Source organism: Lolium rigidum, chromosome 1 (assembly GCF_022539505.1).
Source record: "Lolium rigidum isolate FL_2022 chromosome 1, APGP_CSIRO_Lrig_0.1, whole genome shotgun sequence".
Taxonomy (NCBI): domain Eukaryota; kingdom Viridiplantae; phylum Streptophyta; class Magnoliopsida; order Poales; family Poaceae; genus Lolium; species Lolium rigidum.
Genome location: NC_061508.1, coordinates 228,865,346 through 228,882,667, shown reverse-complemented (window position 1 = coordinate 228,882,667; position 17,322 = coordinate 228,865,346). Strand labels below are relative to the sequence as shown.

Here is a 17,322-nt window from a genome sequence, read left to right as displayed (position 1 = left end):
TGCGCATAAATTCGTTATTTTGGGTGATCCAAATGAATCGCCAATAATTGTTGGCCTGGTAGCTTTGCTATTCAGGAGTAGAGACACTGCCGATGGTATTTCGAAATTATAACAGGTACGCCCTACTGTGAATATTTCATGGCATGTGCCCTGTGAATCCACTCTCTGTATTGACCCCGGCATACTCCAAAAATGCTGATAAGCAACGAGGTACAGTTAAGGGTTATAATCTGATTCAAAATGTGTGAATTGAGGCACTAACTTTATCATTTTAAGTTCAAAAAAAAAGATGGACGACCTTTGTGAATAGAATATATGACAGCCAGTTTTACTAGCAGAAAATGCACGAAACAAATACTAGAATCCAAACTTGACATATCACACCCTTCTTCTGAAGTATAACAAACCCTCCAGAATCTAGCTCAACGAGATATCCATTACAGAAACTTGCTCAGTAAACCATTGGTGATCAGCGAACCCGTCGGGAACCATCCTCACTCCCCAGTCCAAGGGATCTCTGTGCATTAGCAATTCCCTCTTCGTCTGCAAGGGATGGGGTGCAACATTTAACAAGAATGGAAAGAAGTGCTGATGTCCTATTAGAACTTGTACACAAGGAAGTTACAATGTTTAAACTAACATATAACCGTTCCATTTTGACTGAAATACCATTGGGAAGCCCTTACACTTAACATAATAATGATCCGCTAACATTGATCAAATGAATTAAAAAGAAATAAATGCTGTTAGTATGTCTTCATCCTTGAGATTTGAGAAGTATATCAATAACATCTATAATGATACATGAAGTATGGCTTCAAATGAAAAAAAAAGTGTTGTTCTATAGCCAATATCTTTGCTGGGAAGGAACAAACCAGGGCCTGGGAAGTGGATGTTACTTCAAAGAGCTCAGTCATTATGGCGTGCTAAGTTTAGCATATATCAGGATTATAGTTGTGTATGGAGATCAAGAACTAGGTATCAACTAGCCCTTGCACTTAAATTTCGAACAAACATGAAATTTCTGGCAACTAGGTAACAAATTGACAGTACGGAACAGCAAGCCGAATGGCAGTTAAAAAACAAGATGCATCAGATCAGAGGAGCAAAACAAGGGAAACTAACAGCGTTAACACATACTATCTTGCTATCAAATATACTCACCCCAGAACTGTGTGAAGATCTTGAAGAAAAAGTTTACATTCCGGGAGACACTGTATGCCATCACAGGAGGAAGAGGCTTGACAAGTGTGTCCACAGTGAAAACTCTCTTCAGAAACTGCAAAGCGAAAGACTTCTTGTCAGATAATTAACCAATGAAAAACAGAATAAAGTAAAAGGTTCCACTGTTTTCAAAACCAGTAGTCCTTAATGAGGGGGATTTTGATAGTTTTTCTGTTTATTCACCTTCATGTACATATCTTTCTACCGGCTAGAAAGGCAATATCTCTCTGACGGTCCAGTGCAGTGCACTCTAGGGGTTAAATAACCTCAATTCTTATGCATAATTCAAACAGAGACAAGCATGTTTTCGAAAAAAAGGAACTACTCCCTATGGTGTTCTAGACTTTTCACAATCTCCAACACACGATTTTAACTACGTTTTTCACTTTTAATAAACCTAAGAAATTATGAGAGTATTTTAGAAGAAAAAATAAAGGAATATGATTATTACATGCCCAGTCCATATACTTCCGCATGTATTAGTATCAAAGTTTTAAAACGTTGACAACACCATATATTTTGGTATGGATGGAGTATAAATCACCATGGGCAACACCATATATTTTGGTATGGATGGAGTATAAATCACCATGGGCTATTATTACACTATTTCCAGTTGGTCCTTTATTTTGTATTAGTTAAAACGTTTATTCTTTGAAGCAATATCAGTTGATAAATAGTACAGTGATAGCACAATTCAAAAGCTATTTGTTCAATTTCAATTTCTGAAGAGGGTATAGACTGAAGAACAATATTAGCTACACCACAAAAAGGAACACAAGACCATATGTGGTTTAGCATCTGCTGTGTGCTGCCAAATAGTACACTATTATAACCATCACTGGCCATATGGCATAGAACATGCAGGATTGCACGATGCACTAGACAAGTAATATAATGGTGAGTGGATCTTTCACCCTCTCATGTTACATAACCTACACATAGCAGCACATGGTATCCATTGGGAAGGTATCCACGTCTGGTGACTTCCAGATCCTAATGGTGTCCATGGTGCTAGTTCAAACTAGAAAACTACATATATTATGTAGCAGCAGACCGTGAGTGCGCACATATTCATTTTAAGGGCTGGGGCAAACAACCTAAATATCAACATGTCTATTTTCAGGTTATGATGGTAAGAGGACTATGACGATGAACAAGTTAGCATAAATGCTCATTCTAACTGCAATAAATCCCATACATGGTAGACATGGGCGGACGCAGGGGGCGGGCCGGGGGGAGCGTGGCCCACGGCCCACCCAGAATTTTGGAACAAAATTGGGATACCCCTAATGTTTTGTGAGATAGAGGTCCAGTTTGGCTTCCCTGGCCCTTTTCTGTCTGTCAACGACCAAGCGAAGGAGAGCGACCCGAACGGCCAACCTAGCTCTGCTCCGGCGGCTGCCCCCCTCCACCCAGCTCTCCCCTCCGACTCCGGCCCCCAGCCTGGCTTCCCCGTCAGCCCTCATCAGCTCCGTCCACACCAGGCCGGCGTTGAAGGTGGATTTGGGCCTGGTACTGTCCTCACGGTCGGTGACAGGTACAGGGAACAGCGAGCTCGCTGTTATGGTGATGCTTAAAGTGCAGTTCCAGCCGGCCAATCTCTTCCCGTTCACCAAGATTTGGACTTCGATCTTCTCACAAGCAGTAACCCAGCACTAGGCTTGCAACAATTTATCAACTCCTTTTTATTGCTCCAGGACAGGTACATCGTCCGTTGTAAGGACAGAGGAACACAGCAGCATCTTGGATCCGTTTTTGTTGAATTGCAAGATTACTGATTGACAAGTCCAATCTTGCTGATCATACGATGTTGCTAATTCATATTGATATATCTGCAAAGGCTTGGTGTAATGTTGTACTGTGGACAAAAGCTGGGTTGAAACTTGAAACAACATATTTTTAATTATATATCATCAAAGTAAGTACGAAACCTAAGATCTATGTGTGCTAAAAACTTTACTAGTGGATTCTAAAATTGTAGGCATATTTTAACATATTGTAACGCACGGGCATTTTTAGCTTACTGATCATTAAACTCCAATGTTGACAATCAATTGGCCTTATATATTATTTATTTGGCAAACTTTTACCACAACTGAGGGAGTATACAAAAAAATTGAGATGTGCCCACCCTCCAATTTTTCATGCGTCCGCCACTAGTGGTAGACAATACCAGACATGGCCTACACATCTGTGCGTAACAATGGCAAGAACTATTTGACTTAATTGAGAGTGAATTTTGTTGATTTAACACTGTCTTGAGGAAAATAATACTCCTATGTATACATGATGAAAACCTTGACATCGCAGAAATCCAGAGTTGACAAGATTGAGGGCAACAAGCAAGCATATGATTTCAGCCAATGCAATTTACCAATTTGGTACTCCAATCATCTTTATTTCTTCCTTAATTACTCTGTTCAGCGTTGTAAGGGTAAATTGTATACATCCCTGTGATTTCTGGCCATGGGAGTTCAGATATTTGCAGGGCGTATGTCTATGTCTGAAAGGGCATACAGTATCTAACCTAATCTTGAAAACTGATCCTACGGAAATTCATTCCATTACGATTGCAAATCACCGCAAGTTCACAATCCGCCGAACACCTAGAGCGTATCGCCCAACACCAAGAAACAAGGACCGGGCATCACAGGTAGGGGAGGGGAGGGGGCTAAGGAAAAGATTGGTGCGTGGCTGGCCGTACCCTGCTGTTTCGCTGGAAGGAGTAGCGCAGCTCGGGGTCGATGTCGTCCTCCTCGAAGTCGTCGACGGTGAGGTCGAGGTCGGGGCGCTTGCTGCGCGGCACGTTCATGGTGGCCGTCTCCCCGGGGTTGCTGGTGACGCTGACCTTGCCCTCGCGGCTCATCCTGGCCGCCTCGTCGTCCTCCTCCGCCTCCCCCGTGCGCCATGGCGCCGAGGACAGCAGCTCCTTCCTCTTCCTCGCCATCGTCGTCCCTCTCAATCTCTTCTCCTCGCGTGGTTTGGTTTCTGCGAGGAAGGAACCGGAGAGGATGACGATGAGGTGGGGAAAGCTTTTGACTGGGCTCTCGTGGGCCGGATAGCGAGAGATGTGGACTTTAGTTGCCCTGTTGGATTTCATAGGCCCTTTCCTCTGAAAGTCCAATGGGCTGTAGTTGGCTCATGAATGTCTTTGTAGAGAAAGCAAGAGTATTTCAAGGCTGTTTGTGTGTGTGTGTGTCTGTGTTTAGATAGAATGAAAAACATCAGTCTACAACTCACAAGACACATAAAGTAGATGTGCCACACTTTCTAAAAAAAGGTAGATGTGCCACACCACTTGTTGACCGTCCAAAAAAAGGTTATGCTTCTCACTAAATTTTTCATATCTGCGAGACCGCAGCCACGAAACCTCTGCCTTCGGTGGAGGGCTTGAGGTGTTTCCTTGTTGGGTATCTTAAAGCAACCTTTAAAAAAAAAATCAGGAGCAGTCTATGAAGGAGTGTGTTAAGGGCAAGGGTACATTAGTCTATGGTCCAGAGATGGATCCTAAGCCTACCAAGATGAAGGAGCCTCTAGACAAGTATTGGACGAGGCCACCTCGAGGGTGGCTAAACTGAATTGTGATGGTTCGTTCAAACCAGAGGAACGACACTGAGGAAGCTAGAATGGTGCTTATGAATGAAGAAGAACATGCGATCTTCTCGGCCTACCAACAATTGATTCATTGTGTTGATTCTTTGGAGGTTGAATCTTGGGCCTGAAGTTTTGTCATTGGTTTTGCAGTGTTGCGATAAAAGAATCCTTATGAACTTGGATTGTTCTTCTCTACTGGATCCACTCATGGAAAAGTCACATGATCGTTCATCACTTTCATTCCCCATCTCTTATATTAAGGAGTTAGTTTTGAGTGAGAGAATTATTTCTTTTGTAAAAATGGATCATACACAAAATATTGCTAATCACTGCCTTGCAAATTTTGCGAGAGCGAAGGGTAGAACTGATATTTGGCATGGATCGGTGCCTGCATGTTTGTTTCAGGTGCTTCACCACGACAAGTTTGTAATCCCTATAGAGTAATAAAATCCTCTTTTAACCGCAAAAAAAGATACTGCAACCACAAAACCCACCTCACATCCATTGTGTTCCAAAGACTTGATCCAATGCACCCTAGATAACTATACATACATGAAAATCACATAATTTCTGCCTTCATCCCGAGGAAGGAGGCCAACCTAGCAAAGAGCGAGACCGGGTCTAATTTCGGTGGCGGCCCTCTCAGAAGCACCTCGTTGCAGCCAATCGATGTTCTATGGTGATGACACCAATTCTCACTTGGAACTAGAAAAAATTCATACACAACCATTGATTAATATTGTGCTAGGTGTGATGTCTCACATGTATGACAAAGTTACATTTTGTAAATGCAACAAGTTGTGAACCGAGAGGCTCCGCCCGGATGGCTAGAGGTGTTGATACCTTCCTGCCCACCTAGATTTCGAGCCCTAGCACCCACTCTCGGATGTGTACATACCATATTTCTTCCATTTTTAAATGTAGCTAGTTCCACTTAATCCTTGACCTCGATAGTTACAAGGTAAGGTTGTTTTTAGTCGATGAACAATTCAACTTTATTACTCCCTCCTTTACAAATTATTTGAAGTTCTAGCTTTGGTCCATGGGTTTTTTCCTTTTTACTAAATATATGGATAAATATATTAACATCTACATTTCATTGGATTCATCATATAATGTATTTTCTATACTACACAAATTTGATGTTATAGATATTGCAAACATCCTTAATTTGTTTCTTCACCCGATTATGGGTTGTATCTTTATGATAAAATTTGAAAAACGATGACGAAAAAGCCTCGACCTCGATAGTTATACGACAAGGATGGTGTTAGCTGATGAACTGTGTTGTTGCGCCAATAATTTTATTTACAAACAATTCAACTTTATTACTCCATTCGCTTCCATATTCTTTGAAGTTCCAGCTTTGTTTTTTTCTTTTGACTTAATATATAAAAAATATGAACATCTACATTTCATTAGATTCATCGTATAGTGTATATTTTCTGGACACGGTGTTTTGGCTCATAGGTCCAAATTCAGCTATTACGAAAAATGCAATTTAAATATTTTTCAATATGTCAAAAATTTCTGAAAAAAATCATGGGTGTACATCCAGACATACTATGTCCGTACACACAATTGTTTTGGGAAAAGACATTTTTCTGGGATGTGTAAAAATGATAAATAAATATCTCGCGAGAAGCCATTTTGGAGCACGGAAAATGTGTTTTTTACATAGGTCACAGTAAATGTTATTCTTTCGTGAAAATTTGTGTGCGGGCATAGAATGTGCTGGTGTACAGCTAGAATTTGTTTCAGATTCTTTTGACATTTTAATATAGGTATATCTACACCTATGAGCAAAAATGCATTTCCCATATTTTCTCTACTACATAATTTTTTTTAAACGAAAGCAAAAGCTTTGCCTTATCCATTAATTAAGAAGAAAGTGTCATGTTAATTTGCGAGAAACCGGACGAAAACCATACAACATGACACCACAGTGTCATGCCCACTCTCGCCACAACGACAAGCCCACTCAAACACACCGATGAAACAACGAACGACACACTCGCCGAGACCTGCCAACCTCCCAACCAAGCCGGAGAGAAGACGTCGTGACTACTATGGGGGGAGCAGACACGGGACACTCCAACATAGCTGAAGAAGACGAAACTCCAACAGAACTGCACCAAATCAACTTTGTCGCCCACGCGACACGAGGTCAATATCCTCAACACTGTCAAGCTCTCGGGGCCGCCACCCCGACATCCAAGTACCCCACCACGCCCGGCGTAGACCACCAACACCACCTTCCGGGACCACCATCCCGACATACCACCGCTCGCACTCCGAGCCACGACGCCCCACGACACAGCAACCCGTAGCCCAAGCTGCACAGAGCAAACCGCTCGCAGACCACGGTCGTCGCACCAACATCCGGGGCCGCTGCCCCGACATAAACGTCAAACCGCCTCCGCTGAGACGCGCCGACCGAGCGGACAACCTCACCGCACTGGCGACACAAGATTATCACCCAAGCCATGCAAGCAACAAATCCGCCTCGTGAAGCTGTTGCCCACCATGGTTCCCGAGGCCGCCGCCTCGACGCACAAGCATCAACCACTCGGTGTCGCTGCCCCGACATCCACAAACCGAGGTCGCGTCAACGAGCACCACCAGCTACCACAAGACTCTCCAATTGGTGCCGACTCCAAGAACGAGGCCCCAAGGGGTGAGTGACGCGTGACGCCACCCTCGTCTGATCCCGGGCGGGATCTGAGGTTTCCCCCGTAGTTCACCCAAGTGGAAGGAGAATGCAAGCATCTCAACGACGCCTTCAAGAATAGAGCGGCGCCAACGAGCGTCGCCGTCGTCTGTCCTGGCTAGAGGCCGGGAGCAAGGCCTTAGCCCGGTGTTGCATCGCCCACCACCGGATCATGGACCAACTGCGCCACCACTGACATTCCATGCCCAACGCTCGCCAGCACCCTCTTGCTGCAAACGACCCCTCCACCTCTCATCACTGCTGTCCACCATGGGCATAGCCGCAACAGCACCTCACTCTGCCACAAACACGCGCGCCACCTTTCCTGGAACCGTGGCACACCGCCACCACCATAGCCACACCCAACCGCCACCCCAGGCGCACCCGACGACCCCCGGAGCCACCAACAAAAAGAAAATCTGCCCCGTCACCTTCGGCAGCGGGGGGCCCGCCGCTACCGCGACGTATGGCCGGCGGCGAGCGGAGGGGCGCGGGGAGACCTGGAAGGTGCGGCGTAGTCGCCTCCGGTGTCGCCTGGGGCATCGACACGGGAGACCTCTTTTTCCCAGATCATGCCTACTACACAAATTTTATGTTGTAGATATTGCAAGCATCCTTTGTGTCTTCTCCCGATTATGGGCTGTATTTTTAACGATATGATGTGGAAAAATGATGATGAAAAGCATGCAAAAACTGGTTTGCAAATGAAAAAGCAATAGCTAGTTGGGAAACTAGATTATCGCGATCCATCTCAATGCCAACCTGAGTACATTTTCTTTTACTCACTGTGTTCCATAATTCTTATCGTACAGTTTTAGTTTAAATTCAAATTAAAACTACAACAAGAATTATGAAATGAAGAAAGCATGAAAGAAGAAGATATATTCGAACAAACAAAATAGACACGAATTACATAGACATTTTTTGGGCACAACTGGCTGGTATATCTCTCCAACGTACACGTACCCCGACTCGCCAAGACACAGTGTACCAATGTTAATTAAGTGAAGGGGCCGGTGAAGTCTCTATCCTAAACTAATGTTTCCCTAACGTGCGTCGACGATGCGCACATGACAGTGAAGATCCCCATAAATAATCATGGCAGTATAGATCGAGTCCGACGACAATTGCTCGACGTGCTAGGGACATATAACTAAGAACATGTCTAACAGACCCCGTATAACCCGCTCACCCCGTAAAATTCCGGCGGGATACGGGACCGGAGCGAGTTTGGGCATCTAGCAGGCCCCGTATTCGGGCCGGCCCGTTTCGGCGGAATACGGAGCCCAGGAAATCGGCCCCGTCGCCCCGTACTTATAGTGGGCGCAGGTGCGAGTGAGGGGTTAACCCCTCACTCGCAACCCTAGCTCCGCCGTGCGCCGCCGCCTCCTCCTCCTACTCCGGCGAGCAATTAGTCGCTCCCCCGCGCCGCATTCCACCCGCCGCCACCTGCATGGACCGCCGCCGCCGTAGTAGAGCCTCTCCGGCGAGCGGATCGAAGCGATCCCGCTCGCCGGACACCGTGGAGGAAGCCTGGCGGCTGAAGTGCAAGCTTTCCGCCGCCGGATCCGCTCCGGGAGTACGCCGCAGGTGGGCGGTGGTACCGGCAAGACCCGCCGCTCAAGCCGATGAGCGGCGAAGCCTTCGAGAAGTGGCGCGCCGAGTGGCAGCGCGACCGCGCGGCGAAGGCGGCATGTGTTGGGTAATCTAGCCTTTCCTCAGTTTTTTAGGTGTCAATAAGCATAGTGTCTCTGTCAGTAGTTTCAGTTAGTTCAGTTAGCGTCAGTTAGCGACGTTTGGGTCTTAGCCGTCGGTGACCAAGTCTTGGGATGGCAGGAGTTTGTTAGCTGACCGGTTCCAACGTCGGGTAGTGGTCTCTACCCTCAACAGCACGATCAAGTCGTGGGATGGCACGATTTAGTAGGATCGTGGAGCGGGGTTTTAGCTCGCGTTGTTGAGTTTGTACTTCAGAATAAAAGGAAGAAGTAAAACCAGAAAAGCCGTACGTTGTACGCGGCAACAACTCTTGTCTCTGCTCGTTTGTGTTCTTGCGTTGATCGAGTAGGAGATTAGGGCCACAAGTGGTATCAGAGCCGTCGTGCGTAGCTGAGGCGTGGTGAGCAGGAGGAGTGCTGGACCAAGGCCATGGCAGAGGAGCTCACCTCCGTCGAGGAGAACGAGACGTGGGCGCTCGTTGATCTTCCGAGAGGCCACCGCCCAATTGGGCTCAAGTGGGTGTACAAGGTCAAGAAGAACGAGCATGGCCAGATCCTGAAGCACAAGGCCCGGATCGTGGCAAAGGGCTACGTCCAGAAGGAAGGGATCGATTTCGACGAGGTTTTCGCGCCGTCGCTCGTCTCGACTCCGTCCGCCTCCTTCTCGGCTGTCGCTGCACGGCGAAGTGGGAAGTGCACCACCTCGACGTGAAATCTGCCTTTCTCAACGGCGAGATCAAGGAGGAGGTGTACGTGACACAGCCGCCCGGGTTCGTTCGACACGGACAGGAAGGCAAGGTGCTTCGCCTGAACAAGGCGTTGTACGGGCTGCGACGAGGCTCCACGCGCTTGGAACGCGAAGGCCGGATCACAGCCTCGCCTCGCTCGGCTTCGTCAAGTGTCCTTCAGAGCACGCCGTGTACACAAGGGAGAAGCACGGCCAGCGGCTGCTCCTTGGCGTGTATGTCGACGACCTCATCGTCACGGGCACGGCCACGACGGAGATCAAGGCCTTCAAGGAGGAGATGTCCAAGCTCTTCAAAATGAGCGACTTGGGCCTGCTCTCCTACTACCTGGGCATTGAGGTAAAGCAGGCGCCAGGACACATCCAGCTGAGCCGAGGCCGCGTATGCGCGGAAGGCTGCTCGATCGCATGGGCATGGGCGAGTGCAACCCTGCGGCCACGCCCATGGAGCCGCGGCTGAAGGCCGAGCAAGAAGGGCAGCGGTAAGGCGGTGGATTCCACTCTCTACCGCAGCGTCGTCGGCGGCCTGCGCTACTTGGTGCACACACGCCCCGACCTATGCTTCGCGGTGAACTACCTCGGCAAGTTCATGGAGGCACCCACCGGCGAACACCGGAGCGCGATCAAGCACCTGCTCCGCTACGTAGCCGGCACCAAGACTCTTGGGTGCGTCTACGCACGCCGGGAAGGAGAAGAAGCTCGGCTCGTCGGCTACGGCGATGCCGATTGGGCCGGCGACGTCGACGACGGGAAGAGCACAAGTGGGATGCTTGTTCTTCTACGGCAAGTGTCCCATCTCCCGGCAAGCAACCAAGCGAGAAGATCGTCGTGCCCTCGACCTGCGAGGCTGAGTACGTCGCTGCCACCGGAGCGGCGTGTCGGGGCATCCGGCTCAAGCGAGCTGCCCGGGTGAGCTGCTTGGCCACGGCGACGGCATCAACGAACTGCGCGTCGACAACAAGTCAGCCGATCGCGGCTGGCCAAGAACCCGGTCTTTCACGACCGAAGCAAGCACATCCGGATTCGTTATCACTTCATTCGTCAATGTGTGGAGAATGGCGACATCGACATTCGGTTCATCCGGACTGAGGCACAACTCTCGGACATCATGACCAAGTCACTTGGGCGAGTGCGACTCCGGGAGGCTGCGCCGAGCACATTGGTATGGTCAAGGTGACTGAAGTCTAGATTAGGAGGAGATTGTTGGGTAATCTAGCCTTTCCTCAGTTTTTAGGTGTCAATAAGCATAGTGTCTCCGTCGGTAGTTTCGGTTAGTTCGGTTAGCGTCGGTTAGCGACGTTTGGGTCTTAGCCGTCGGTGACCAAGTCTTGGGATGGCAGGAGTTTGTTAGCTGACCGGTTCCAACGTCGGTTAGTGGTCTCTACCCTCAACGGACACGATCAAGTCGTGGGATGGCACGATTTAGTAGGATCGTGGAGCGGGGTTTTAGCTCGCGTTGTTGAGTTTGTACTTGAGAATAAAAGGAAGAAGTAAAACCAGAAAAGCCGTACGTTGTACGCGGCAACAACTCTTGTCTCTGCTCGTTTGTGTTCTTGCGTTGATCGAGTAGGAGATTAGGGCCACAGCATGGAGGGCGACCATCGGCAGCACCAGCGGCGGTGGAAGCGGAGGCGGCGAGGAGGAAGAGGAGGCGGCAGAGGAGGACGCGGAGGCGGCGGAGGAGGACGCGGCCTACCGGCGTGCGGTGGCCGAATCCGAGGCGGATGCCGCCGAGAAAGCTCGGGCGGAGGCAGAGGAGGAGGCGGCGGCCATCGCCGCCGTGGCGGAGATGGAGGCGAAGGAGGCGGCGGCCAGGGCAGAGGAGGAGGCGGCGGCCAGGGCAGAGGAGGAGGCTGCCGCCAGGGAGCCTTTCGTGCCATTCATCATCCTCGAGTAGGTAGGATCGAGTAGATCGCTATGTATATGTATGATCCAATGTATGATCAATGAAGATGAACTATGGTTTAATTTTCCCGGGGTTTTAATTTTTAAAAATACAGGGCGAAATACGGGGTCTGCTAGACGAAATGGTTCAGCAAGTCGCACTTTTGGGATACGGGGCGAAAAACTCGCGTTATACGGGGCATAGAAATAAGGGGCCTGTTAGACCTGCTCTAACATTGACATTTTAGGTACGTAGTCGGACGGAATTGCAGGCTCGGAGCGGCTGCGTTGGCACAGCTTCCTTGTCATGATGGTGTCCCTTTTCAGCTCAGCTCTGCTTGGAATTAGTCTCTTGCTCTAATTTGATACCTGCAGCAGCTGGAGACCGGCCTCACGTCCCCTTCAGATAGCTACAGGTTACCTGATGGCGATCCATGCCTCCTGCTTCACACGTTCAATCCTTTTCTTTTCTTAAGAACTGGAGTACTATCTGGCAGTGGTTTCTTCCGGGCAATCACAGTTCACAACTACTACTAGTTATTTCCAAGCACAAGCAAAGGGCATGACTTATGGAGAATCAATTTATAGCTGAATGGTTAGGAGGCTAATACTTCCTTCAGCCAGATCAAATCTCATGTTTGATCTTTTGATGTCTCGTAAAAGCGAAATATTTTTTTAGTGTGAGGCGACATTTTAAGGCCCGATAAATCAGTTCTTTTAAGATTCAGTCCTAGAGGTGGGGTGCTCATGCATATGTTCATAGGGGTGTTTATAAACTTCTGAGCATGTTTTGCAAAAAAGAGAGAGGCATGAGTTGTTCTTTTTAATTTCTTCATGGTGCACGATTAATCTGCGTAATTTGGTCTGCACATAGCATCTGGTCGTGGCAAATTCTGCAGAAGTTTTGAGCTAATTTCAATCGTGTTTCCTTAGCTGATTTGAGAAAGAATATGAAATGTTTGGATAAATCAGTTAGATAAATAAAAGGAGCCTTTATTGCAACGAGAATCGACTAAATCCGACTTCCACAGTCCACCAGCACCCGTGTATACCTCAGTGGAGTGTATGAATGGCCTGCCTATTTTGACTCCTTTTCCTCCCACGCGCTAAGTTTTCCCTGCCAAAAATCCAAAGGAGATCGACACCTCACAGTGGGAGAGGACGTTGCTATCATCTCAATCTAGTGACATTTGCACCTTTAGTCGCACATGTCAAACTATCTCATGCAGTGGATGATGTATTACCGTCGTGTTATTTTCCGCGTTATAACCGTGTCACATAGGGGGCTACATGCTTTGTTAAAGAAAAACATAAAACTAGGTGTATTTTTTCCCACTAATATATCTAGCACATGTTCATTTTTCCAGGCTTGCGGGACCCATGCCTAAGCTTGTGATGTATCCCGATGCTATTAGTCCCTCCGGTTTAAATTAATTAAAATTTACACTAGTAGAAAAGAGGTCTTTCATCCCAACCCATTAGTCCCCAGACACTTTGGCCCGAGATTAATGGGTCTTTAGTTCCGGTTCTACTGGGGAACCGGGAATAAAGGGCTATGGTAGGCCGCGGCCGGCGCTGGCCTCTTTAGTTCCGGTTGGTGTTACCAACCGGGACTAAAGGTTTTTCCGGGTTTTTTACTCCCCACGCACCCTTCACCCCCCTCGTGGATCGCCTTTTTTTGCTTTGTAAAATATAAAAGAAAATGATAGAAAATTCAAAAAATAAAATATTTTCAGATTATTGTATGTTATGCAACCTACTATTCGGTCACATTAAGAAATTCGATTTTTTGACTTTTTCGCAAAAAAAAGTTTGAAAAATGGTAAAACCGCATTAACTTTTGCATACGACGTCGGAAAACGTATAATATATCAAAATCATCGTGGGAAAAAGTTTGATGTAAATTCACCAGGGTTTACCCGGTTAGCCAGTTTTAACATTCTCAAAATTCCAAATAAAAATATGAAGATTTTAGTTTTTACTATAAATTACGGATTTTATTTTTTTATATTTTTTTAAAAAATAAAAATTAATAATTGCATCCTGTATAAAGATTACTATTACTTTTACCCAATTTTTAGATTTTCAATTTTTTAGGTTTTAGGTTTGGCAAAAAATAAATATTTAAAAAGTAAAAAATTTAAAAAATTAAAAGTTAATGTTTATTTATTTATTCAAGATTATTATTACATCATTATTTTTATTTATTAAAAAATTTATTTGAAATTCAAACAATCAATAAATCTGACATCGACCAACATGTTAATATGATTGATATGATACTAGTATCACATACATGCGCACGAAGCATTTGGATGCGGGACAGGATGAAACTCGGAAGTTAATAAGCGTGCTAGTGCTTGGAGTTAAGGATGGAAATTTTACCCATGGGTACGGGTACCGGTGTGTACCGTACCCGCTTGGGCCGGGTATGGGTACACTTTTATGCCCATGGGCAGTACCCATACCCGCCCGTTAAGTAATGGGCGGGGCACGGGTATAACCTCGTACTGCGGGTACACCCATACCCCGCCCCTTATTGTCAAATTCTTACGTGACACGTCTACTTTTATTGACTTATGAGTTAGAATGTTAGAATGTGATTTTTATATTATGTTAATTGTTATGTACTCAACTACATGTTATTGAGTTCAGATAATTAATTTTTTAATCGAATTTGTTATCGATAAATGTAAAACTATGATTAACTTGTGTACAATTAAACCTACCCACCGGGTACCCAATGGGTTCGGGTACCCGCCGGGTATGGGTATGGGTAAAGTTTTATACCCATGGGTACGGGTATGGGTAGAAGTTTGTACCCATTGACTATACGGGCATGGGTATGGTATTTCTCTACCTGCCCATACCCTGCCCATTGCCATCCTTAGCTGGAGTAGTGAGAGGATGGGTGATCGAGCGGAAAGTTTGATCACGAGTAAGTAATTTGACTAGAGATAAGTTTAGTTAGAGACTAAATTATGCAAATAACTGAAATAATAGAAATTCTGAAAAATAAGAAAAAAGGGAGTGGAAAAAATTAATTTGAAATTCAAACAATCAATAAATCTGACATCGACCAACATGTTAATATGATTGATATGATACTAGTATCACATACATGCGCATGAAGCATTTGGATGCGGGACAGGATGAAACTCGGAAGTTAATAAGCGTGCTAGTGCTGGAGTTAAGGATGGAAATTTTACCCATGGGTACGGGTACCCGCGGGTACCGTACCCGCTTGGGCCGGGTATGGGTACACTTTTATGCCCATGGGCAGTACCCATACCCTGCCCGTTAAGTAATGGGCAGGGCACGGGTATAACCTCGTACCTGCGGGTACACCCATACCCTGCCCCTTATTGTCAAATTCTTACGTGACACGTCTACTTTTATTGACTTATGAGTTAGAATGTTAGAATGTGATTTTTATATTATGTTAATTGTTATGTACTCAACTACATGTTATTGAGTTCAGATAATTAATTTTTTAATCGAATTTGTTATCGATAAATGTAAAACTATGATTAACTTGTGTACAATTAAACCTACCCACCGGGTACCCAATGGGTTCGGGTACCCGCCGGGTATGGGTATGGGTAAAGTTTTATACCCATGGGTACGGGTATGGGTAGAAGTTTGTACCCATTGACTATACGGGCATGGGTATGGTATTTCTCTACCCTGCCCATACCCTGCCCATTGCCATCCTTAGCTGGAGTAGTGAGAGGATGGGTGATCGAGCGGAAAGTTTGATCACGAGTAAGTAATTTGACTAGAGATAAGTTTAGTTAGAGACTAAATTATGCAAATAACTGAAATAATAGAAATTCTGAAAAATAAGAAAAAAGGGAGTGGAAAAAATTAGAATTTTTTTTATTAGTCCCGCCCCGTCGCACGTAAGCAACCGGGACTAAAGAGGGTGGGCTTTAGTCCCGAATATTTAGCCCCGGTTGCATAATCGGGACTAAAGCCCCTTATGAACCGGGACTAAAGGCCTTTTTTCTACTAGTGTTAGTTCCATCATAAGTCAAATTGCCTTGAGTTTGACCAAAATGAGTACCTTAAGTAATTTGGAACATAAGGAGTAGCAGATGTGGGTGAAAATACGATGCTTCCAGTTAAAACTAAGTGCAGGCTATAATAATGATTATATTTTGTGTCAGATTTGGTGGTGTACACATGCTAGTAAACTTTTTTACATTAATAGCCATGCTTTGATCTTTTTTTGCCACATAAAGATTCTAAAATTGACACACATGCATTGTGGCATTGAAGTATTTTTGAATTACGTGCGAAAATGAGTGTCATGAATCGTGTTTCCAGTTGTCTTGTTTTTTTGTTTTGAAAAGTCCAATTGTGCGAAGAGGACGTTAAGCAGCCTGGAACTCTTATTTATGATCTTGTTTAGGATTGTAAGAGCCTTCCACTGAAGAAGAATACAACTTTAGACTCTCACATAGACTATCTCTCACCCAAAGAATCTGTTTTGAGGGGCGGTCTCTTTTACCAATAAGGCAAAGACTACCCGAAACTATTCTAAGAAATTACATGCGAATTAAAAGAAAAAAAACAAAAGTTAGAATAAGCAATGAATTTTGCAACGAAGAATTGCGTCCTTGCGACCAACTTACCTTATCTTGTTATTTATAGCTTGTCATTCCTTTTTCTCCAATATACCACTTCAATATACGACCAATCCTAATGATCCAAATTTGGTGCAAAGTAAGTCGCCTTGCCGATCATGAATGTCTCATTGGACATGATGCAGGCGCAACAACAACTCGAATAGACGTCATTGGTGGTAGCAATAGTGGACAACAATTGTGTCCGTCCGAAGAGAGATAGATGGAGAACGTAATGGGGAGGGCTAAGAGAGAGAGAGTGACGGTGATACGAGTGAGAAGGAATTAGAGAGAATGAAAGGGTGAAAATGAATAATCTGAGAGGAAAGAAAACACATAGGATTTTAGGATCCCGAAAGAGTGTTATCAATTATATTACTTTATTGAGAAATCAATTAGTGCCCAAAGCATAATAATTAATGGCGAATCACATGTTAGCACATGGACTAAACACTACAACAAAATAATTGCAGCATTGAGATCATATTTAGTTTCTCTTGCCGCCCCTCCCCCAAGCTCCTATAATTTATCATATCTCCTAACCAGACCCTCCTGACCATAGGTGTACTAGACATTGTTGACTTCTTTTGTTTTCCTCCCAAGATAAATAGGTTCTTAGATGCTAAGGCTTTGACAAACAACACGGAATCAAGGCTAACGTGGCTAAGTAATTGAATATATTGAGTTTCTGCAAATTAAACTTAGATTTGAGCTATTGATTTCCAATTTGTTCTCATAAAACAGGGACTAACGTCTCTCTCTGTCTCTGACAATTACTCTTCTCTCTGTCCTCTCTGTGATTTCACCAACCAAAAAAGA

The 17,322-nt window shown here is 45.5% G+C and overlaps 1 protein-coding gene across 1 annotated transcript; it reads right to left on the bottom strand.

Moving 5' to 3' along the window:
• Window positions 1–211: 211 nt before the first annotated feature.
• LOC124691071 lies at window positions 212–4,234 on the bottom strand. Its single transcript, XM_047224356.1, has 3 exons — window positions 3,932–4,234; window positions 1,165–1,279; window positions 212–543 (listed from the first exon to the last, which is right to left on the bottom strand). The coding sequence occupies exons 1-3, from the start codon at window positions 4,172–4,174 to the stop codon at window positions 470–472; spliced, it is 432 nt and encodes a 143-aa protein (XP_047080312.1). The 5' UTR covers window positions 4,175–4,234; the 3' UTR covers window positions 212–469.
• Between the last annotated feature and the right edge of the window lie 13,088 nt (window positions 4,235–17,322).